The 26,084-nt window shown below is 39.2% G+C and overlaps 1 protein-coding gene across 1 annotated transcript in view; it reads left to right on the top strand.

The window, feature by feature from the left end:
* urb1 (URB1 ribosome biogenesis homolog) overlaps window positions 1-26,084 on the top strand; it is a 70,426-nt gene that overhangs the window by 39,717 nt on the left and 4,625 nt on the right. Inside the window, exons 33-35 of the mRNA XM_041877897.2 lie at window positions 15,027-15,170; window positions 20,386-20,495; window positions 21,379-21,579. Of these exons, the coding sequence (XP_041733831.2) occupies window positions 15,027-15,170; window positions 20,386-20,495; window positions 21,379-21,579 (455 nt within the window). The remainder of the gene's footprint in view (window positions 1-15,026; window positions 15,171-20,385; window positions 20,496-21,378; window positions 21,580-26,084) is intronic.

Below are 26,084 nucleotides of genomic sequence, written 5' to 3' on the forward strand. Positions count from 1 at the left end.
GTATAGTAGTATAGTATTACAGTATTGCAGTAGTATAGTAGTATAGTAGTATAGTATTACAGTAGTATAGTAGTATAGTAGTACAGTGGTACAGTAGTATAGTAGTATAGTGTTATAGTAGTATAGCAGTACAGTAGTATAGTAGTATAGTAGTATAGTAGTACAGTAGTATAGTAGTACAGTAGTACAGTAGTACAGTAGTATAGTAGTACAGTAGTATAGTAGTATAGTATGTGTTACAGTAGTATAGTATTAGTTATACAGTAGTACATAAGTATAGTATTAGTGTTACAGTAGTACATTATTATAGTAGTATAGTGTTAGTGTTACATTAGTGCAGTAGTATAGTAATATAGTATTTGTTACAGTAGTATAGTATTAGTTATACAGTAGTACATAAGTATAGTATTAGTGTTACAGTAGTACAGTATTATAGTAGTATAGTGTTAGTGTTACATTAGTGCAGTAGTATAGTAATATAGTATTTGTTACAGTAGTATAGTATTATTTCTACAGTAGTACAGTAGTATAGTATTATAGTAGTATATTAGTATAGTAGTATAGTGTTACAGTAGTATAGTAGTATAGTAGTATAGTAGTACAGTAGTATAGTGTTACAGTAGTATAGTAGTATAGTAGTATTGTAGTACAGTAGTATAGTAGTATAGTGTTACAGTAGTATAGTTGTATAGTTGTACAGTAGTATAGTAGTATAGTTTTACATTCGTATAGTAGTATAGTAGTATAGTAGTACAGTAGTATAGTAGTAAAGTAGTATAGTAGTACAGTAGTACAGTAGTATAGTAATATAGTGTGTGTTACAGTAGTATAGTATTAGTTATACAGTAGTACATAAGTATAGTATTAGTGTTACAGTAGTACATTATTATAGTAGTATAGTGTTAGTGTTACATTAGTGCAGTAGTATAGTAATATAGTATTTGTTACAGTAGTATAGTATTAGTTATACAGTAGTACATAAGTATAGTATTAGTGTTACAGTAGTACAGTATTATAGTAGTATAGTGTTAGTGTTACATTAGTGCAGTAGTATAGTAATATAGTATTTGTTACAGTAGTATAGTATTACTACTGTAGTACATGAGTATAGTATTAGTGTTACAGTAGTATAGTATTATAGTAGTATAGTATGTGTTACAGTAGTACATTATTACAGTAGTATAGTAGTATAGTAGTACAGTAGTAGTGTTACAGTTTTACTACAGTTTTACAGTATCATAGTCAACACCCCTGACTCCTGGTAGCTGCTTTAGTCCTATGTTATACTCTAGTCCTATTTAATCCCTGACTGTATTCCACTATGTTTTACTCTAGTCCTATTTAATCCCTGACAGTATTCCACTAGGTTTTACTCTAGTCCTATTTAATCCCTGACAGTATTCCACTAGGTTATACTCTAGTCCTATTTAATCCCTGACTGTATTCCACTATGTTATACTCTAGTCCTATTTAATCCCTGACAGTATTCCACTAGGTTATACTCTAGTCATATTTAATCCCTGACAGTATTCCACTAGGTTATACTCTAGTCCTATTTAATCCCTGACAGTATTCCACTAGGTTATACTCTAGTCCTATTTAATCCCTGACAGTATTCCACTAGGTTTGACTCTAGTCCTATTTAATCCCTGACAGTATTCCACTAGGTTTTACTCTAGTCCTATTTAATCCCTGACAGTATTCCACTATGTTATACTCTAGTCCTATTTAATCCCTGACAGTATTCCACTAGGTTTTACTCTAGTCCTATTTAATCCCTGACAGTATTCCACTAGGTTTTACTCTAGTCCTATTTAATCCCTGACAGTATTCCACTAGGTTTTACTCTAGTCCTATTTCATCCCTGACTGTATTCCACTATGTTTTACTCTAGTCCTATTTAATCCCTGACAGTATTCCACTAGGTTTTACTCTAGTCCTATTTAATCCCTGACAGTATTCCACTAGGTTATACTCTAGTCCTATTTAATCCCTGACTGTATTCCACTATGTTATACTCTAGTCCTATTTAATCCCTGACAGTATTCCACTATGTTTTACTCTAGTCCTATTTAATCCCTGACAGTATTCCACTATGTTTTACTCTAGTCCTATTTAATCCCTGACAGTATTCCACTATGTTTTACTCTAGTCCTATTTAATCCCTGACAGTATTCCACTAGGTTTGACTCTAGTCCTATTTAATCCCTGACAGTATTCCACTAGGTTTTACTCTAGTCCTATTTAATCCCTGACAGTATTCCACTAGGTTTTACTCTAGTCCTATTTAATCCCTGACAGTATTCCACTAGGTTATACTCTAGTCCTATTTAATCCCTGACTGTATTCCACTATGTTATACTCTAGTCCTATTTAATCCCTGACAGTATTCCACTAGGTTATACTCTAGTCCTATTTAATCCCTGACTGTATTCCACTATGTTTTACTCTAGTCCTATTTAATCCCTGACAGTATTCCACTAGGTTTTACTCTAGTCCTATTTAATCCCTGACAGTATTCCACTAGGTTTTACTCTAGTCCTATTTAATCCCTGACAGTATTCCACTAGGTTTTACTCTAGTCCTATTTAATCCCTGACTGTATTCCACTATGTTTTACTCTAGTCCTATTTAATCCCTGACTGTATTCCACTATGTTTTACTCTAGTCCTATTTAATCCCTGACAGTATTCCACTAGGTTATACTCTAGTCCTATTTAATCCCTGACAGTATTCCACTAGGTTTTACTCTAGTCCTATTTAATCCCTGACAGTATTCCACTAGGTTTTACTCTAGTCCTATTTAATCCCTGACAGTATTCCACTAGGTTATACTCTAGTCCTATTTAATCCCTGACAGTATTCCACTAGGTTATACTCTAGTCCTATTTAATCCCTGACAGTATTCCACTAGGTTATACTCTAGTCCTATTTAATCCCTGACAGTATTCCACTAGGTTATACTCTAGTCCTATTTAATCCCTGACAGTATTCCACTAGGATTTACTCTATTCCTATTTAATCCCTGACAGTATTCCACTATGTTTTACTCTAGTCCTATTTAATCCCTGACAGTATTCCACTAGGTTATACTCTAGTCCTATTTAATCCCTGACAGTATTCCACTACGTTTTACTCTAGTCCTATTTAATCCCTGACAGTATTCCACTAGGTTATACTCTAGTCCTATTTAATCCCTGACAGTATTCCACTAGGTTTTACTCTAGTCCTATTTAATCCCTGACAGTATTCCACTAGGTTTTACTCTAGTCCTATTTAATCCCTGACAGTATTCCACTAGGTTTTACTCTAGTCCTATTTAATCCCTGACAGTATTCCACTAGGTTTTACTCTAGTCCTATTTAATCCCTGACAGTATTCCACTAGGTTATACTCTAGTCCTATTTAATCCCTGACAGTATTCCACTAGGTTATACTCTAGTCCTATTTAATCCCTGACAGTATTCCACTAGGTTATACTCTAGTCCTATTTAATCCCTGACAGTATTCCACTAGGTTTTACTCTAGTCCTATTTAATCCCTGACAGTATTCCACTAGGTTATACTCTAGTCCTATTTAATCCCTGACAGTATTCCACTAGGTTATACTCTAGTCCTATTTAATCCCTGACAGTATTCCACTAGGATTTACTCTATTCCTATTTAATCCCTGACAGTATTCCACTAGGTTTTACTCTAGTCCTATTTAATCCCTGACAGTATTCCACTAGGTTTTACTCTAGTCCTATTTAATCCCTGACAGTATTCCACTACGTTATACTCTAGTCCTATGTAATCCCTGACTGTATTCCACTATGTTTTACTCTAGTCCTATTTAATCCCTGACTGTATTCCACTAGGTTTTACTCTAGTCCTATTTAATCCCCTGACAGTATTCCACTAGGTTATACTCTAGTCCTATTTAATCCCTGACTGTATTCCACTAGGTTTTACTCTAGTCCTATTTAATCCCCTGACAGTATTCCACTAGGTTTTACTCTAGTCCTATTTAATCCCTGACAGTATTCCACTAGGTTATACTCTAGTCCTATTTAATCCCTGACTGTATTCCACTAGGTTTTACGATAGTCCTATTTAATCCCTGACAGTATTCCACTAGGTTATACTCTAGTCCTATTTAATCCCTGACAGTATTCCACTAGGTTTTACTCTAGTCCTATTTAATCCCCTGACAGTATTCCACTAGGTTATACTCTAGTCCTATTTAATCCCTGACAGTATTCCACTAGGTTTTACTCTAGTCCTATTTAATCCCTGACAGTATTCCACTAGGTTTTACTCTAGTCCTATTTAATCCCTGACAGTATTCCACTAGGTTTTAATCTAGTCCTATTTAATCCCTAACAGTATTCCACTAGGTTATACTCTAGTCCTATTTAATCCCTGACAGTATTCCACTAGGTTATACTCTAGTCCTATTTAATCCCTGACAGTATTCCACTAGGATTTACTCTATTCTATTTAATCCCTGACAGTATCTCCACTAGGTTTTACTCTAGTCCTATTTAATCCCTGACAGTATTCCACTAGGTTTTACTCTAGTCCTATTTAATCCCTGACAGTATTCCACTACGTTATACTCTAGTCCTATGTAATCCCTGACTGTATTCCACTATGTTTTACTCTAGTCCTATTTAATCCCTGACTGTATTCCACTAGGTTTTACTCTAGTCCTATTTAATCCCTGACAGTATTCCACTAGGTTATACTCTAGTCCTATTTAATCCCTGACAGTATTCCACTAGGTTTTACTCTAGTCCTATTTAATCCCTGACAGTATTCCACTAGGTTTTACTCTAGTCCTATTTAATCCCTGACAGTATTCCACTAGGTTATACTCTAGTCCTATTTAATCCCTGACAGTATTCCACTAGGTTATACTCTAGTCATATTTAACCCCTGACAGTATTCCACTAGGTTATACTTTAGTCCTATTTAATCCCTGACAGTATTCCACTAGGTTATACTCTAGTCCTATTTAATCCCTGAAATTATTCCACTAGGATTTACTCTATTCCTATTTAATCCCTGACAGTATTCCACTAGGTTTTACTCTAGTCCTATTTAATCCCTGACAGTATTCCACTAGGTTTTACTCTAGTCCTATTTAATCCCTGACAGTATTCCACTACGTTATACTCTAGTCCTATTTAATCCCTGACAGTATTCCACTAGGTTATACTCTAGTCCTATTTAATCCCTGACAGTATTCCACTACGTTTTACTCTAGTCCTATTTAATCCCTGACAGTATTCCACTAGGTTATACTCTAGTCCTATTTAATCCCTGACAGTATTCCACTAGGTTTTACTCTAGTCCTATTTAATCCCTGACAGTATTCCACTAGGTTTTACTCTAGTCCCCATTTAATCCCTGACAGTATTCCACTAGGTTTTACTCTAGTCCTATTTAATCCCTGACAGTATTCCACTAGGTTTTACTCTAGTCCTATTTAATCCCTGACAGTATTCCACTAGGTTATACTCTAGTCCTATTTAATCCCTGACAGTATTCCACTAGGTTATACTCTAGTCCTATTTAATCCCTGACAGTATTCCACTAGGTTATACTCTAGTCCTATTTAATCCCTGACAGTATTCCACTAGGTTTTACTCTAGTCCTATTTAATCCCTGACAGTATTCCACTAGGTTATACTCTAGTCCTATTTAATCCCTGACAGTATTCCACTAGGTTATACTCTAGTCCTATTTAATCCCTGACAGTATTCCACTAGGATTTACTCTATTCCTATTTAATCCCTGACAGTATTCCACTAGGTTTTACTCTAGTCCTATTTAATCCCCTGACAGTATTCCACTAGGTTTTACTCTAGTCCTATTTAATCCCTGACAGTATTCCACTACGTTATACTCTAGTCCTATGTAATCCCTGACTGTATTCCACTATGTTTTACTCTAGTCCTATTTAATCCCTGACTGTATTCCACTAGGTTTTACTCTAGTCCTATTTAATCCCTGACAGTATTCCACTAGGTTATACTCTAGTCCTATTTAATCCCTGACTGTATTCCACTAGGTTTTACTCTAGTCCTATTTAATCCCTGACAGTATTCCACTAGGTTTTACTCTAGTCCTATTTAATCCCTGACAGTATTCCACTAGGTTATACTCTAGTCCTATTTAATCCCTGACTGTATTCCACTAGGTTTTACGATAGTCCTATTTAATCCCTGACAGTATTCCACTAGGTTATACTCTAGTCCTATTTAATCCCTGACAGTATTCCACTAGGTTTTACTCTAGTCCTATTTAATCCCTGACAGTATTCCACTAGGTTATACTCTAGTCCTATTTAATCCCTGACAGTATTCCACTAGGTTTTACTCTAGTCCTATTTAATCCCTGACAGTATTCCACTAGGTTTTACTCTAGTCCTATTTAATCCCTGACAGTATTCCACTAGGTTTTAATCTAGTCCTATTTAATCCCTAACAGTATTCCACTAGGTTATACTCTAGTCCTATTTAATCCCTGACAGTATTCCACTAGGTTATACTCTAGTCCTATTTAATCCCTGACAGTATTCCACTAGGATTTACTCTATTCCTATTTAATCCCTGACAGTATTCCACTAGGTTTTACTCTAGTCCTATTTAATCCCTGACAGTATTCCACTAGGTTTTACTCTAGTCCTATTTAATCCCTGACAGTATTCCACTACGTTATACTCTAGTCCTATGTAATCCCTGACTGTATTCCACTATGTTTTACTCTAGTCCTATTTAATCCCTGACTGTATTCCACTAGGTTTTACTCTAGTCCTATTTAATCCCTGACAGTATTCCACTAGGTTATACTCTAGTCCTATTTAATCCCTGACAGTATTCCACTAGGTTTTACTCTAGTCCTATTTAATCCCTGACAGTATTCCACTAGGTTTTACTCTAGTCCTATTTAATCCCTGACAGTATTCCACTAGGTTATACTCTAGTCCTATTTAATCCCTGACAGTATTCCACTAGGTTATACTCTAGTCATATTTAATCCCTGACAGTATTCCACTAGGTTATACTTTAGTCCTATTTAATCCCTGACAGTATTCCACTAGGTTATACTCTAGTCCTATTTAATCCCTGACAGTATTCCACTAGGATTTACTCTATTCCTATTTAATCCCTGACAGTATTCCACTAGGTTTTACTCTAGTCCTATTTAATCCCTGACAGTATTCCACTAGGTTTTACTGTAGTCCTATTTAATCCCTGACAGTATTCCACTACGTTATACTCTAGTCCTATGTAATCCCTGACTGTATTCCACTACGTTTTACTCTAGTCCTATTTAATCCCTGACTGTATTCCACTAGGTTTTACTCTAGTCCTATTTAATCCCTGACAGTATTCCACTAGGTTATACTCTAGTCCTATTTAATCCCTGACTGTATTCCACTAGGTTTTACGATAGTCCTATTTAATCCCTGACAGTATTCCACTAGGTTATACTCTAGTCCTATTTAATCCCTGACAGTATTCCACTAGGTTTTACTCTAGTCCTATTTAATCCCTGACAGTATTCCACTAGGTTATACTCTAGTCCTATTTAATCCCTGACAGTATTCCACTAGGTTTTACTCTAGTCCTATTTAATCCCTGACAGTATTCCACTAGGTTTTACTCTAGTCCTATTTAATCCCTGACAGTATTCCACTAGGTTTTAATCTAGTCCTATTTAATCCCTGACAGTATTCCACTAGGTTATACTCTGTCCTATTTAATCCCTGACTGTATTCCACTAGGTTATACTCTAGTCCTATGTAATCCCTGACTGTATTCCACTAGGTTATACTCTAGTCCTATTTAATCCCTGACAGTATTCCACTAGGTTTTACTCTAGTCCTATTTAATCCCTGACAGTATTCCACTAGGTTATACTCTAGTCCTATTTAATCCCTGACAGTATTCCACTAGGTTTTACTCTAGTCCTATTTAATCCCTGACAGTATTCCACTAGGTTTTACTCTAGTCCTATTTAATCCCTGACAGTATTCCACTAGGTTTTACTCTAGTCCTATTTAATCCCTGACAGTATTCCACTAGGTTTTAATCTAGTCCTATTTAATCCCTGACAGTATTCCACTAGGTTATACTCTAGTCCTATTTAATCCCTGACTGTATTCCACTATGTTTTACTCTAGTCCTATTTAATCCCTGACAGTATTCCACTAGGTTTTACTCTAGTCCTATTTAATCCCTGACAGTATTCCACTATGTTTTACTCTAGTCCTATTTAATCCCCTGACAGTATTCCCCTCAGGTTTTACTCTAGTCCTATTTAATCCCTGACAGTATTCCACTAGGTTTTACTCTAGTCCATTTAATCCCTGACTGTATTCCACTAGGTTATACTCTAGTCCTATTTAATCCCTGACTGTATTCCACTAGGTTATACTCTAGTCATATTTAATCCCTGACAGTATTCCACTATGTTTTACTCTAGTCCTATTTAATCCATGACAGTATTCCACTAGGTTTTACTCTAGTCCTATTTAATCCCTGACAGTATTCCACTAGGTTATACTCTAGTCATATTTAATCCCTGACAGTATTCCACTAGGTTATACTCTAGTCCTATTTAATCCCTGACAGTATTCCACTAGGTTATACTCTAGTCCTATTTAATCCCTGACAGTATTCCACTAGGTTTTACTCTAGTCCTATTTAATCCCTGACATTATTCCACTATGTTTTACTCTAGTCCTATTTAATCCATGCCAGTATTCCACTAGGTTTTACTCTAGTCCTATTTAATCCCTGACAGTATTCCACTAGGTTATACTCTAGTCCTATTTAATCCCCTGACAGTATTCCACTAGGTTATACTCTAGTCCTATTTAATCCCTGACAGTATTCCACTAGGATTTACTCTATCCCTATTTAATCCCTGACAGTATTCCACTAGGTTTTACTCTAGTCCTATTTAATCCCTGACAGTATTCCACTAGGTTTTACTTAGTCCTATTTAATCCCCTGACAGTATTCCACTAGGTTATACTCTAGTCCTATGTAATCCCTGGACTGTATTCCACTACGTTTTACTCTAGTCCTATTTAATCCCTGACTGTATTCCACTAGGTTTTACTCTAGTCCTATTTAATCCCTGACAGTATTCCACTAGGTTATACTCTAGTCCTATTTAATCCCTGACTGTATTCCACTAGGTTTTACGATAGTCCTATTTAATCCCTGACAGTATTCCACTAGGTTATACTCTAGTCCTATTTAATCCCTGACAGTATTCCACTAGGTTTTACTCTTAGTCCTATTTAATCCCTGACAGTATTCCACTAGGTTATACTCTAGTCCTATTTAATCCCTGACAGTATTCCACTAGGTTTTACTCTAGTCCTATTTAATCCCTGACAGTATTCCACTAGGTTTTACTCTAGTCCTATTTAATCCCTGACAGTATTCCACTAGGTTTTAATCTAGTCCTATTTAATCCCTAACAGTATTCCACTAGGTTATACTCTAGTCCTATTTAATCCCTGACAGTATTCCACTAGGTTATACTCTAGTCCTATTTAATCCCTGACAGTATTCCACTAGGATTTACTCTATTCTATTTAATCCCTGACAGTATTCCACTAGGTTTTACTCAGTCCTATTTAATCCCTGACATATTCCACTAGGTTTTACTCTAGTCCTATTTAATCCCTGACAGTATTCCACTACGTTATACTCTAGTCCTATGTAATCCCCTGACTGTATCTCCACTATGTTTTACTCTAGTCCTATTTAATCCCCTGACTGTATTCCACTAGGTTTTACTCTAGTCCTATTTAATCCCTGACAGTATTCCACTAGGTTATACTCTAGTCCTATTTAATCCCTGACAGTATTCCACTAGGTTTTACTCTAGTCCTATTTAATCCCTGACAGTATTCCACTAGGTTTTACTCTAGTCCTATTTAATCCCTGACAGTATTCCACTAGGTTATACTCTAGTCCTATTTAATCCCTGACAGTATTCCACTAGGTTATACTCTAGTCATATTTAATCCCTGACAGTATTCCACTAGGTTATACTTTAGTCCTATTTAATCCCTGACAGTATTCCACTAGGTTATACTCTAGTCCTATTTAATCCCTGACAGTATTCCACTAGGATTTACTCTATTCCTATTTAATCCCTGACAGTATTCCACTAGGTTTTACTCTAGTCCTATTTAATCCCTGACAGTATTCCACTAGGTTTTACTCTAGTCCTATTTAATCCCTGACAGTATTCCACTACGTTATACTCTAGTCCTATGTAATCCCTGACTGTATTCCACTACGTTTTACTCTAGTCCTATTTAATCCCTGACTGTATTCCACTAGGTTTTACTCTAGTCCTATTTAATCCCTGACAGTATTCCACTAGGTTATACTCTAGTCCTATTTAATCCCTGACTGTATTCCACTAGGTTTTACGATAGTCCTATTTAATCCCTGACAGTATTCCACTAGGTTATACTCTAGTCCTATTTAATCCCTGACAGTATTCCACTAGGTTTTACTCTAGTCCTATTTAATCCCTGACAGTATTCCACTAGGTTATACTCTAGTCCTATTTAATCCCTGACAGTATTCCACTAGGTTTTACTCTAGTCCTATTTAATCCCTGACAGTATTCCACTAGGTTTTACTCTAGTCCTATTTAATCCCTGACAGTATTCCACTAGGTTTTAATCTAGTCCTATTTAATCCCTGACAGTATTCCACTAGGTTATACTCTAGTCCTATTTAATCCCTGACTGTATTCCACTAGGTTATACTCTAGTCCTATGTAATCCCTGACTGTATTCCACTAGGTTATACTCTAGTCCTATTTAATCCCTGACAGTATTCCACTAGGTTTTACTCTAGTCCTATTTAATCCCTGACAGTATTCCACTAGGTTATACTCTAGTCCTATTTAATCCCTGACAGTATTCCACTAGGTTTTACTCTAGTCCTATTTAATCCCTGACAGTATTCCACTAGGTTTTACTCTAGTCCTATTTAATCCCTGACAGTATTCCACTAGGTTTTACTCTAGTCCTATTTAATCCCTGACAGTATTCCACTAGGTTTTAATCTAGTCCTATTTAATCCCTGACAGTATTCCACTAGGTTATACTCTAGTCCTATTTAATCCCTGACTGTATTCCACTATGTTTTACTCTAGTCCTATTTAATCCCTGACAGTATTCCACTAGGTTTTACTCTAGTCCTATTTAATCCCTGACAGTATTCCACTATGTTTTACTCTAGTCCTATTTAATCCCTGACAGTATTCCCCTAGGTTTTACTCTAGTCCTATTTAATCCCTGACAGTATTCCACTAGGTTTTACTCTAGTCCTATTTAATCCCTGACTGTATTCCACTAGGTTATACTCTAGTCCTATTTAATCCCTGACTGTATTCCACTAGGTTATACTCTAGTCATATTTAATCCCTGACAGTATTCCACTATGTTTTACTCTAGTCCTATTTAATCCATGACAGTATTCCACTAGGTTTTACTCTAGTCCTATTTAATCCCTGACAGTATTCCACTAGGTTATACTCTAGTCATATTTAATCCCTGACAGTATTCCACTAGGTTATACTCTAGTCCTATTTAATCCCTGACAGTATTCCACTAGGTTATACTCTAGTCCTATTTAATCCCTGACAGTATTCCACTAGGTTTTACTCTAGTCCTATTTAATCCCTGACATTATTCCACTATGTTTTACTCTAGTCCTATTTAATCCATGCCAGTATTCCACTAGGTTTTACTCTAGTCCTATTTAATCCCTGACAGTATTCCACTAGGTTATACTCTAGTCCTATTTAATCCCTGACAGTATTCCACTAGGTTATACTCTAGTCCTATTTAATCCCTGACAGTATTCCACTAGGATTTACTCTATTCCTATTTAATCCCTGACAGTATTCCACTAGGTTTTACTCTAGTCCTATTTAATCCCTGACAGTATTCCACTAGGTTTTACTCTAGTCCTATTTAATCCCTGACAGTATTCCACTAGGTTATACTCTAGTCCTATGTAATCCCTGACTGTATTCCACTACGTTTTACTCTAGTCCTATTTAATCCCTGACTGTATTCCACTAGGTTTTACTCTAGTCCTATTTAATCCCTGACAGTATTCCACTAGGTTATACTCTAGTCCTATTTAATCCCTGACTGTATTCCACTAGGTTTTACGATAGTCCTATTTAATCCCTGACAGTATTCCACTAGGTTATACTCTAGTCCTATTTAATCCCTGACAGTATTCCACTAGGTTTTACTCTAGTCCTATTTAATCCCTGACAGTATTCCACTAGGTTATACTCTAGTCCTATTTAATCCCTGACAGTATTCCACTAGGTTTTACTCTAGTCCTATTTAATCCCTGACAGTATTCCACTAGGTTTTACTCTAGTCCTATTTAATCCCTGACAGTATTCCACTAGGTTTTAATCTAGTCCTATTTAATCCCTGACAGTATTCCACTAGGTTATACTCTAGTCCTATTTAATCCCTGACTGTATTCCACTAGGTTATACTCTAGTCCTATTTAATCCCTGACAGTATTCCACTAGGTTTTACTCTAGTCCTATTTAATCCCTGACAGTATTCCACTAGGTTATACTCTAGTCCTATTTAATCCCTGACAGTATTCCACTAGGTTTTACTCTAGTCCTATTTAATCCCTGACAGTATTCCACTAGGTTTTACTCTAGTCCTATTTAATCCCCTGACAGTATTCCACTAGGTTTTACTCTAGTCCTATTTAATCCCTGACAGTATTCCACTAGGTTTTAATCTAGTCCTATTTAATCCCTGACAGTATTCCACTAGGTTATACTCTAGTCCTATTTAATCCCTGACTGTATTCCACTATGTTTTACTCTAGTCCTATTTAATCCCTGACAGTATTCCACTAGGTTTTACTCTAGTCCTATTTAATCCCTGACAGTATTCCACTATGTTTTACTCTAGTCCTATTTAATCCCTGACAGTATTCCCCTAGGTTATACTCTAGTCCTATTTAATCCCTGACAGTATTCCACTATGTTTTACTCTAGTCCTATTTAATCCCTGACTGTATTCCATTAGGTTATACTCTAGTCCTATGTAATCCCTGACAGTATTCCACTAGGTTTTACTCTAGTCCTATTTAATCCCTGACTGTATTCCACTAGGTTATACTCTAGTCCTATTTAATCCCTGACTGTATTCCACTAGGTTATACTCTAGTCATATTTAATCCCTGACAGTATTCCACTATGTTTTACTCTAGTCCTATTTAATCCATGACAGTATTCCACTAGGTTTTACTCTAGTCCTATTTAATCCCTGACAGTATTCCACTAGGTTTTACTCTAGTCCTATTTAATCCCTGACAGTATTCCACTAGGTTTTACTCTAGTCCTATTTAATCCCTGACAGTATTCCACTAGGTTTTACTCTAGTCCTATTTAATCCCTGACAGTATTCCACTAGGTTTTAATCTAGTCCTATTTAATCCCTGACAGTATTCCACTAGGTTATACTCTAGTCCTATTTAATCCCTGACTGTATTCCACTATGTTTTACTCTAGTCCTATTTAATCCCTGACAGTATTCCACTAGGTTTTACTCTAGTGCTATTTAATCCCTGACAGTATTCCACTATGTTTTACTCTAGTCCTATTTAATCCCTGACAGTATTCCACTAGGTTTTACTCTAGTCCTATTTAATCCCTGACAGTATTCCACTAGGTTTTACTCTAGTCCTATTTAATCCCTGACTGTATTCCACTAGGTTATACTCTAGTCCTATTTAATCCCTGACAGTATTCCACTAGGTTTTACTCTAGTCCTATTTAATCCCTGACAGTATTCCACTAGGTTTTACTCTAGTCCTATTTAATCCCTGACAGTATTCCACTAGGTTATACTCTAGTCCTATTTAATCCCTGACAGTATTCCACTAGGTTTTACTCTAGTCCTATTTAATCCCTGACATTATTCCACTATGTTTTACTCTAGTCCTATTTAATCCATGCCAGTATTCCACTAGGTTTTACTCTAGTCCTATTTAATCCCTGACAGTATTCCATTAGGTTTTACTCTAGTCCTATTTAATCCCTGACAGTATTCCACTAGGTTATACTCTAGTCCTATTTAATCCCTGACAGTATTCCACTAGGTTTGACTCTAGTCCTATTTAATCCCTGACAGTATTCCACTAGGTTTTACTCTAGTCCTATTTAATCCTTGACAGTATTCCACTAGGTTTTACTCTAGTCCTATTTAATCCCTGACAGTATTCCACTAGGTTTTACTCTAGTCCTATTTAATCCCTGACAGTATTCCACTAGGTTTTACTCTAGTCCTATTTAATCCCTGACAGTATTCCACTAGGTTTGACTCTAGTCCTATTTAATCCCTGACAGTATTCCACTAGGTTTGACTCTAGTCCTATTTAATCCCTGACAGTATTCCACTAGGTTTTACTATAGTCCTATTTAATCCCTGACAGTATTCCACTAGGTTTTACTGTAGTCCTATTTAATCCCTGACAGTATTCCACTAGGTTTGACTCTAGTCCTATTTAATCCCTGACAGTATTCCACTAGGTTTGACTCTAGTCCTATTTAATCAATTTTTTACATTTACATTTTAGTCATTTAGCAGACGCTCTTATCCAGAGTGACTTACAGGAGCAATTAGGGTTAAGTGCCTTGCTCAAGGGCACATTTACGTCATTTAGCAGACGCTCTTATCCAGAGCGACTCACAAATTGGTGCATTCACCCTATAGCCAGTGGGATAACCACTTTAGGTTTGACTCTAGTCCTATTTAATCCCTGACAGTATTCCACTAGGTTTTACTCTGATGAATGAAATACTCAAATAGAGTTGGCTGAGAAAATATTCTGTCAAATGGGATTTTATGTTTGTCCAGTTATTAAACTGTTTAGCCCAGTGGGTGGTATCAGTATGGAGGGGACTGGTCCATGATATGATGTTGTCTCTCCTCTCAGCACAAGGTGGAGAGGGAGTGGATGCTGTCTGTCCTAGAGGAGGGCCTGACAGACAGACAGTGTTATGATCTGCTGGACCAACAGGGGATCTTCCAGACACTGCTAGGATTCTGCTGCAGCCCACTCTGTGACCAACACACTCAGGTATACACACACACAACCACACACACACACACACACATACAAACACACACACACACACACACACACACACACACACACACACACACACACACACACACACACACACACACACACAACCACACACAACCACACGCACACACGCACACACACACAACCACACACAACCACACCCATGCACCAGGGTTTCCGTTATGAAAATGTGGCGCCGGACATTTGACCAGCAGCATTTTAAATTACTGGACATTTGAAAAATGTACCTGACCAATGGGATCAGACAGCAGAACCATTGGGTGCGTAATCTGATTTAGGGCGTCCACCCAAGGTGTTCAGAATGACAGAAATCACATTTAGATGACGGTAATTAATCTTACACAGAACATGCAAGTCGAGGATGCAGTGACGTGTTACAGTAACTGTCCACATGTACTTTTCCTCAGCCAACAAGACGAGTAACGAACAGCAAAATCACCAGCCTACGCATAGGCGGCATGTCAGTTTCATGTTTGGGGAAGTACATTTTCACCATAAAAATGCACCTTTATAATAAAGCATTCCATGCATCCTCGCATTGGCAGACTTATGTAAGATAGCCTACTATTCCTATTGTGATGATTAAATTGTATAGTCATAATTTAGGCTAATAATATAACTCAAATCACTGTTTGAAAAAAAGACCGTTCAATGCATGACTACAGTGCATTCGGAGAGTATTCACACCCATTTACTTTTTCCACATTTTGTTGTTACAGCCTGATTAAATTTAGATTTTTTTGTTACTGACCTACACACAATACCCCTTAATATCAAAGTGGAATTATGTATTTTTATTTATTTATTTTATTAAAAATCAAAAGCTGATAGATTGAGTAAATACAGTGGGGAAAAAAAGTATTTAGTCAGCCACCAATTGCGCAAGTTCTCCCACTTAAAAAGATGAGAGAGGCCTGTAATTTTCATCATAGGTACATGTCAACTAAGACAGACAAATTGAGAAAAAAAATCCAGAAAATCACATTGTAGGATTTTTTAATGAATTTATTTGCAAATTATGGTGGAAAATAAGTATTTGGTCACCTACAAACAAGCAAGATTTCTGGCTCTCACAGACCTGTAACTTCTTCTTTAAGAGGCTCCTCTGTCCTCCACTCGTTACCTGTATTAATGGCACCTGTTTGAACTTGTTATCAGTATAAAAGACACCTGTCCACAACCTCAAACAGTCACACTCCAAACTCCACTATGGCCAAGACCAAAGAGCTGTCAAAGGACACCAGAAACAAAATTGTAGACCTGCACCAGGCTGGGAAGACTGAATCTGCAATAGGTAAGCAGCTTGGTTTGAAGAAATCAACTGTGGGAGCAATTATTAGGAAATGGAAGACCTACAAGACCACTGATAATCTCCCTCGATCTGGGGCTCCACGCAAGATCTCACCCCGTGGGGTCAAAATGATCACAAGAACGGTGAGCAAAAATCCCAGAACCACACGGGGGGACCTAGTGAATGACCTGCAGAGAGCTGGGACCAAAGTAACAAAGCCTACCATCAGTAACACACTACGCCGCCAGGGACTCAAATCCTGCAGTGCCAGACGTGTCCCCCCTGCTTAAGCCAGTACATGTCCAGGCCCGTCTGAAGTTTGCTAGAATGCATTTGGATGATCCAGAAGAGGATTGGGAGAATGTCATATGTCATATGGTCAGATGAAACCAAAATAGAACTTGTCGTGTTTGGAGGACAAAGAATGCTGAGTTGCATCCAAAGAACACCATACCTACTGTGAAGAATGGGGGTGGAAACATCATGCTTTGGGGCTGTTTTTCTGCAAAGGGACCAGGACGACTGATCCGTGTAAAGGAAAGAATGAATGGGGCCATGTATCATGTGATTTTGAGTGAAAACCTCCTTCCATCAGCAAGGGCATTGAAGATGAAACGTGGCTGGGTCTTTCAGCATGACAATGATCCCAAACACACCGCCCGGGCAACGAAGGAGTGGCTTCGTAAGAAGCATTTCAAGGTCTGGAGTGGCCTAGCCAGTCTCCAGATCTCAACCCCATAGAAAATCTTTGGAGGGAGTTGAAAGTCCGTGTTGCCCAGCGACAGCCCCAAAACATCACTGCTCTAGAGGAGATCTGCATGAAGGAATGGGCCAAAATACCAGCAACAGTGTGTGAAAACCTTGTGAAGACTTACAGAAAACGTTTGACCTGTGTCATTGCCAACAAAAGGTATATAACGTAGTTTTGAGAAACTTTTGTTATTGACCAAATACTTATTTTCCACCATAATTTGCAAATAAATTCATAAAAAATCCTACAATGTGATTTTCTGGATTTTTTTTCCTAATTTTGTCTGTCATAGTTGACGTGTACCTATGATGAAAATTACAGGCCTCTCTCATCTTTTTAAGTGGGAGAACTTGCACAATTGGTGGCTGACTAAATACTTTTTTTCCCCACTGTAAGTATTCAACCCCTTTGTTATGGAAAGCCTAATTAGGTTCAGGAGTATATCTTTGCTTAACAAGACACATAATAAGTTGCGTGAACTCACACTGTGTGCAATAATAGTGTTTAACATTATTTTTTTATGACTACCTCATCTCTGTACCCCACACATACAATTGTCTGTCAGGTCACTCAGTTGAGCAGTGAATTTCAAATACAGATTCAACCACAAAGACCAGGGAGTTTTTCCAATGCCTCGCAAAGAAAGGCACCTATTGGTAGATGGGTAAACATTTAAAAAAGCAGACATTGAATATCCCTTTGAGCATGATGATGTTATTCATTATACTTTGGATGGTGTCTCAATACATTTTTACATTTACATTTTAGTCATTTAGCAGACGCTCTTATCCAGAGCGACTTACATGAGCAATTTGGGTTAAGTGCCTTGCTTAAGGGCACATCGACAGATTTTTCACCAAGCAAATCTCTTCTTCTAATTGGTGTCTTTAAGTAGTGGTTTCTTTGCAGCAATTCGACCATGAAGGCCTGACTCACACAGTCTCCTCTGAACAGTTGATGTTGAGATGTCTGTTACTTGAACTCTGTGAAGCATTTATTTGGGCTGCAACGATCCCAAATCATGCTTTGGTAGCCTATTTTGAATGATTGTATTTATTTTCTGTATAGACAGGAGTATGTTAATTAGGCTATATAATTTTGGCAATTTAATCTACTTAGGGAAAGCTTTAGCCGTCAGTCTACTATCCCCCATAGTAGAAACGTTTACATGTTCTATTGATCAGCTTGTCGATAAAGAAATAGCCCGAACAGAATCTGGGACAGTTGTGAGACGATAGGTCCCAAATTCATACATGCAGTTACGCCAAGGCTACATAAAACAAAACGTTAAAAAGCAGCAGATCAGAACGTTTTCCCTTAAAATGGTAATAAACTATTATTTCTTAACATTAGAGCAACACAAGGCAGTAGGCTACCGGACAATGAAAGAAAGTTGGAAACCGATAGAACATGAGAGAAATAGGCTACTGGTTTCAATGGCGTATTTTACTTTTTCTTTTACATTTTAGTCATTTAGCAGACGCTCTTATCCAGAGCGACTTACATTTGAGTGCATACATTTTTATTTTTATTTTTTAAAATGTTTTTCATACTGGCCCCCCGTGGGAAGCGAACCCACAACCCTGGCGTTGCAAACGCCATGCTCTACCAACTGAGCTACATATGGAAGTCTTTATAAAAAATAATTGCCTCCATAGATATGGTCGGACTTTGCCTCGGCGACTTTGAAGCAAGGTAAAACATGCCTCATAATATGTAGTGAAACGTTCAGGTTTCAAACAATTAAATGTTTTTTTTAAATGCATACTGCCTCCAGCTCATTGCAAAGTGGTGTGTGGCGCGCTGATGAAGCCATGACTTATGTTGCCTATACATTTGAATGATGAATATGAAGCGCGCTTCAGTTACCAGTAGATAAATAAAAATACTAGCTTTTTTTAATCATGACCCCCCCCAAAAAAAATTAACACACGATTGCATTTATAATTGTTTCAATGATTGGGCTTGTAAAAGTGCTGTCTGACATATTTTCCACTCAAAGGCTCTGTCTGTATTCTGTGCGTGTGTGATAAATTATATATATAATAATAATATAATAATAATATGCCATTTAGCAGACGCTTTTATCCAAAGCGACTTACAGTCATGCGTGCATACATTTTTGTGTATGGGTGGTCCCGGGGATCGAACCCACTATCTTGGCGTTACAAGCGCCGTGCTCTACCAGCTGAGCTACAGAGGACCACATATATATAACGAATATACACAGGTGCCAATTTAATTCCACTAAATTATGCAAATGAACCCATAGACCGATAAGCATGAAGGTCAAATGGATTTCCATCAATGAATAAAAAGCATTATTTATTATTTCACAATGGTATTTTTTTTTGTTCTCCCAGACAATTCGCCGGTGGCAATTTTATTTATCGGCTTTTCAACAAAAAAATAACAGCCCAAAAGCCGGCTGTTACCGGCTAAACGAAACCCTGGAGCGCACACACGCACACGCGCACGCACGCACGCACGCACACACACACACACACACACACACACACACACACACACACACAGGTAAAACAGAAAGAGTACTAGCACTACATCACAATTGCTGCTTTGTCTTTCTCTTAAGAATAAACCATTTTCCACCAAGCATTTTTTTTTTAATTGGGTGGGGATCATTTTCAGTTTGTGTCTCTGTTCATGTACCTTGGTTGGAATGCAACATTAGCAGCAGAAACAATAACAAAGCTAACTCCCCGCCCCTGTTTTGGTAAAAACCTGCCCGTTTGGATAATAAGATGAGGGATGGGGCTGGAGATATGTAACCAATCTCAAATGCATAAACAGAGCTATGGATGCAAGGACTGACCATCCATGATATCAAGATTATAGTTTTAACCTTGTTTTGAAGCTATCATTTATTTTGTTTAAAAACGTTGGAGTAAAACAAGCTTCTATTTTGGGTTCTGACGGGGTACGACAGGTGAACTAAGATCATCAGGCATTTATAAGTTATGTTCTTCAAGAATCAATGGGTGCATATCATTAATTTACTGTATACTTCCAGCACTTGATGTAGCGAGTGCTGATTGGCCCTTTTTTTAAAGGACACAGTATTTCAATAAAGTAGAATGTTATCATATGTTGATGACCATGACCTTTGTCTCCTTCTGGACCAGACTCTAATCGTGAGGGTCCTGCACCAGGCTGGTCATGTGACCAAAGCAGCCTACAACCTGACCAAGGGACACGGGCTCCTCACCTGGGTTCTACAGCAGCTGGAGAGGAGGTGAGAGATACTGTCTGTCTGGCTGTCATCTAGCCACACATTCTGGTTCTGATGTGAATTATTTATTTTAAACTTTAAAAAAAGTTGCCTTCACCAGGAAGCACTGTTGGTCAGTGTACTCCAGAGGTGGGGGAGGGGGTCAGTGTACTCCAGAGGTAGGGGAGGGGGTCAGTGTACTCCAGAGGTAGGGGAGGGTGTCACTGTACTCCAGAGGTGGGGGAGGGGGTCAGTGTACTCCAGAGGTAGGGGAGGGTGTCACTGTACTCCAGAGGTAGGGGAGGGGGTCAGTGTACTCCAGAGGTAGGGGAGGGTGTCACTGTACTCCAGAGGTGGGGGAGGGGGTCAGTGTACTCCAGAGGTAGGGGAGGGGGTCAGTGTACTCCAGAGGTAGGGGAGGGGGTCAGTGTACTCCAGAGGGAGGGGGTCAGTGTACTCCAGAGGTGGGGGGAGGGGGTCAGTGTACTCCAGAGGTAGGGGGAGGGGGTCAGTGTACTCCAGAGGTAGGGGGAGGGTGTCACTGTACTCCAGAGGTAGGGGAGGGGGTCAGTGTACTCCAGAGGGAGGGGAGGGGGTCAGTGTACTCCAGAGGTAGGGGAGGGGGTCAGTGTACTCCAGAGGTAGGGGAGGGGGTCAGTGTACTCCAGAGGTAGGGGAGGGGGTCAGTGTACTCCAGAGGTAGGGGAGGGGGTCAGTGTACTCCAGAGGTAGGGGGAGGGGGTCACTGTACTCCAGAGGTGGGGGAGGGGGTCACTGTACTCCAGAGGTAGGGGGGGGGTCACTGTACTCCAGAGGTAGGGGGAGGGGCATCATTAGAGAAGAATCAAACAGAGTTAAAATAGTACCACGACTGCTGTAGAATGAAAAACCCTGTTCTCTACTCCAGACATGTAGACCAGGGTCTGCTGAGTGCTGTGGTAGAGCTGCTCCACGTGCTGTGGTTCACCAACCTGGGTCAGAAGGAGGCCCATGGTGAGGGAGCCCCCTCTTCCTCCACACCCCAGGGACACACCACTCCAAAGGTTCTCCCTCTACCCCTCATCAGCCAGTTCCTGTGTGTAGCCACCAGCATCATCAGACATCTGAGGTAGGAACCATTTTTAACTACGTTATGACGGTCTGCTTAGAAAAGCGAAACGTTGTTAAAAGCCACAGTTGTGAGCAGGGTGGAATGTTAACACCCGCCACCTGCCAAATGCGGGTCGATTTTAGGCTTTGGCGGGTAAGGATGTCTATTTCACCAGCCACGTTGGCGGGTGGTCACACCCAGCATTTGGGAATAAAAATCCCAAATGTAGACGTTGGTTGACTTGACCTGAAAGGCTACCAAAGTGTGACTTTGTCCTGGTGTTTCTTGGCTCATCATTTTGTTCACATGCTTGGTTGTTTTTTCTATATTTGTTTGCGTTTGCTGCAGCTGTCTGCTGTTAGTGCAGACATGGAGACCATCTGACAGTGAGGGCCTTTACCACCCTTAAAGGGGCAGCAGAAAATGTTTCCTAATGGCCCGCCCCTTAAAGGGGCAGCAGAACATTTTTCCTAATGGCCCGCCCCTTAAAGGGGCAGCAGAACATTTTTCCTAATGGGGTACGACAGGTGAACTTATAGGGGCAGCAGAATATTTTTGTCTCACCTAATGACTAAACTATTTGGGGGTAAATTGTGTTTGATTGAGCACGGAACAGTCCAAAAACCTTCTATTCATGAACTTTGAGTTATTTCTTATCATTAAAACACTCAAATAATTCCATTGTGCTCCTACATTTATTTGCGTGCGCCTAAATATCAATTGATGTAGTCCTTGTAAAAAGATAATGCATCAGAGCCCTGAACTATAATAATACATTTATTCTGGATGTTCAGTTGAAGATCTGAACTGTTTATCTGTTTTACTTTTTACTATTGTATCTAAATTATTTATTTGAACATACATTTGGTCACAAAAATGAAATTGAATTGAGCAATCTACCACATTACTTCTTACTAGTAATACATTTCTTGTTTTGGGAAACATTACAAAGCATGCTCATCCGTTATTTGTGATTGTTCGTGTAATAATGGCGGAAAAATATTTTGTCTGGTAAAAAAATCTGAGTGGCTGGTAGATATTTTTTTTTTTTATCTACCTGCCACAGTGGCTGGTTGACCGAAAAGTTAATTTCCCACCCTGGTTGGGAGGTAGTGGTAACAAAGTCAATACCTCTATGGATGGTAGAAATAGGGCCAGGAGTTTTACCACTTGACCTGACCAAGAAGAATTCTGGTCTCAAGTCACATGGCCAGAAAAACTCTGGTTATAACTTGATATACGGTGCCTTAAGAAATTATTCACAACCCTTGACTTTTACCACATTTTGTTGTGTTACTGCCTGAATTTAAAATATATTTAATTGAGACTATTTTGTCACTGGCCTACACACAATACCCCATAATGTCAAAGTGGAATTATGTTTTTCAATGTTTTTACTAATTAATTAAAAAGGAAAAGCTGAAATGTCTTGAGTCAATAAGTATTTAACCCCTTTGTTACGGCAAGCCTAAATAAGTTCAGGAGTAAAAATGTGTTTAACTAGTCACAGTAAGTTGCATGGACTCACTCTGTGTGCAATAATAGTGTTTAACATGATTTTTTAATGACTACCTCATCTTTGTACCCTACACATACAATTATCTGTAAGGTCCCTCAGTCGAGCAGTGAATTTCAAAAACAGATTCAACCACAAAGACCAGGGAGGTTTTCCAATGCCTCGCAAAGAAGGGCACCTATTGGTAGATGGGTAAACATTTTAAAAAATGCCCTTTGAGCATTGTTAAGTGATTAATTACACTTTGGATGGTGTCTCAATACACCCAGTCACTACAAAGATACAGGCGTCCTTCCTAACTCAGTTGCCGGAGAGGAAAGAAACCACTCAGGGATTTCACCATGAGGCCATTGGTGACTTTAAAACAGTTTCAGAGTTTAATGGCTGTGATAGGAGAAAACTGAGGATGGATCAACAACATTGTAGTTACTACACAATACTAACCTAACTGACAGAGTGAAAAAAGGAAACCTGTACAAAATATTCCAAAACAGCATCCTGTTTGCAACAAGGCACTAAAGTAATACAGCAAACAAAATGTCAAAGCAATGAGCTTTTGGTCCTGAATACAAAGTGTTATGTTTGGGGCAAATCCAATACAACACATTACTGAAAACCACTCTCCATATTTTCTAAAATAGTGGTGACTGCATCATGTTATGGGTATGCTTGTAATCGTTAAGGACTGAGTTTTTCAAGATAAAAAAATAAACTGAATGGAGCTAAGCACAGGCAAAATCCTAGAGGAAAACCTGGTTCAGTCTGCTTTCCACCAGACACTGGTAGATTAATTCACCTTTCAGCAGGACATTAACCTAAAACACAAGGCCAAATCTATGCTGGAGTTGCTTACCAAGAAGACAGTGAATGTTCCTGATTGGCCGAGTTACAGTTTTGAGTCAAATCTACTCAAAAATCTATGGCAAGACCAGAAAATGGTTGTCTAGCAATGATCAACAACCAATTTGACAGAGCTTTAAAAAATGTTTAAAGAATAATGGACAAATATTGCATAATCCAGGTGTGGAAAGCTCTTAGAGACTTACCCAGAAAAACTCACAGCTGTAATCACTGCCAAAGGTGCTTCTACAAAGTATTGACTCAGGGGTGTGAATACTTATGTAAATTAGAGATTTTCCCGACAATGCAGAGAGAAAGAAAATAGGGAAATAATAAAAAAGTAATACATCCACATTGAGTATAAGGATAACTTTGCTATATACACCAGTGTACAGGGGTACGAGGTCATTGACCAAGCGGTGATGCAGTCAGTCGAGATGCTCTCGATGGTGCAGCTGTATAACTTTTAGAGGATCTAAGGGCCCATGCCAAATCCTTTCAGCCTCCTGAGGGGGAAGAGGCGTTGTCGTGCCTTCTTCATGACTGTGTTGGTGTGTGTGGACCATGATAGATCCTTAGTGATGTGGACACCAAGGAACTTGAAGCTCTCGACCCGCTCCAATACAGCCCTGTCGATGTGAATGGGGGTTTGCGCGGCCCTCCGTTTCCTGTAGCCCACAATCAGCTCCTCTGTCTTGCTGACGTTAAGGGAGAGGTTGTTGTCCTGGCACCACACTGCCACGTCTCTGACCTCCTCCCTATAGGCTGTCTCGTCGTCGGTGATTAGGCCTACCCACCATCGTGTCATCAGCAAACTTAATGATGGTGTTTTAGTCCTGTGTGGCCACACAGTCATGGGGAACATGGAGTACAGGAGGGGACTAAGCATGCACCCCTGAGGGACTTCTGTGTTCAGGGTCAGCGTGGCGGACGCATTGTTGCCTACCCTCACCGCCTTGGGGGTGGCCCGTCAGGAAGTCCAGGATCCAGTTGCAGAGGGAGGAGTTCAGTCCCATGGTCCTTAGCTTAGTGATGAGCTTGGAGGGCACTATGGTGTTTAACGCTGAGCTTTAGTCAATGAACAGCATTCTCACATAGGTGTTCCTCTTGTCCAGGTGGGAAGGGGCAGTGTGGCGTGCAATAGAGATTGCATCAACTGTGGATCTGTTGGGGCGGTATGCGAATTGGAGTGGGTCCAGGTTGTTTGGGATGATGGTGTTGATGTGAGCCATGACCAGCCTTTCAAAGCATTTCATGGCTACGGATGTGAGTGCTACGGGGCGATAGTCATTTAGACAGGTTACCTTGACGTTCTTGGGCACAGGGACTATAGTGGTCTTCTTGAAACATAGTAGGTATTACAGAGTGGGTCAGGGAGAGGCTGAACATGTCAGTGAAAACACTTGCCAGCTGGTTAGTGCATGCTCTGTGTGGGCGTCCTGGAAATCCGTCTGGCCCTGTGAACGTTAACCTGTTTAAAGGTCTTACTCATACCGGCTATGGAGAGCGTGATCACACAGTCATCCGGAACAACTGGTGTTCTCATGCATGGTTCGAGGCAAGCATAGAAGGCATTTAGCTCGACTGATAGGTTCGTGTCACTTGGCAGCTCGCGACTGAGTTTCCCTTTATAATCCGTGATAGTTTGCAAGCCCTGCCACATCCGACAAGCGTCAAAGCCGGCGTAGTAGAATTCGATCTTAGTCCTGTTTTGACGCTTTGCCTGTTTGATGGCTCGTCGGAGGTCGTAGCGGGATTTCTTATAAGAGTCTGGATTAGTGTGCGGCTCTCCTTCATCGGACCACTTCTTTATTGAGCGCGTCACTGGTACTTCCTGTTTGAGTTTTTGCTTGTAAGCAGGAATCAGGAGGATAGCTTTATGGTCAGATTTGCCAAATGGATGGCAAGGGAGAATGCTTTTCTATGTGAGGAGTAAAGGTGATCTAGAGTTTTGTCACCAATAGTTGCACAGGTGACGTGCTGGTAGCAATTAGGTAAAAACGGATTTCAGTTTCCCTGCATTACAATCACCGGCCAGTAGAAGCACTGCCTCTGGATGAGCATTTTCTTGTTTGCTAATGGCCCTATACAGCTCGTTGAGTGTGGTCTTAGTGCCTGCATCGGTTTGTGGTGGTAAATAGACAGCTACGAAAAATATAGATGAAAA

Source organism: Coregonus clupeaformis, chromosome 6 (assembly GCF_020615455.1).
Source record: "Coregonus clupeaformis isolate EN_2021a chromosome 6, ASM2061545v1, whole genome shotgun sequence".
Classification (NCBI taxonomy): domain Eukaryota; kingdom Metazoa; phylum Chordata; class Actinopteri; order Salmoniformes; family Salmonidae; genus Coregonus; species Coregonus clupeaformis.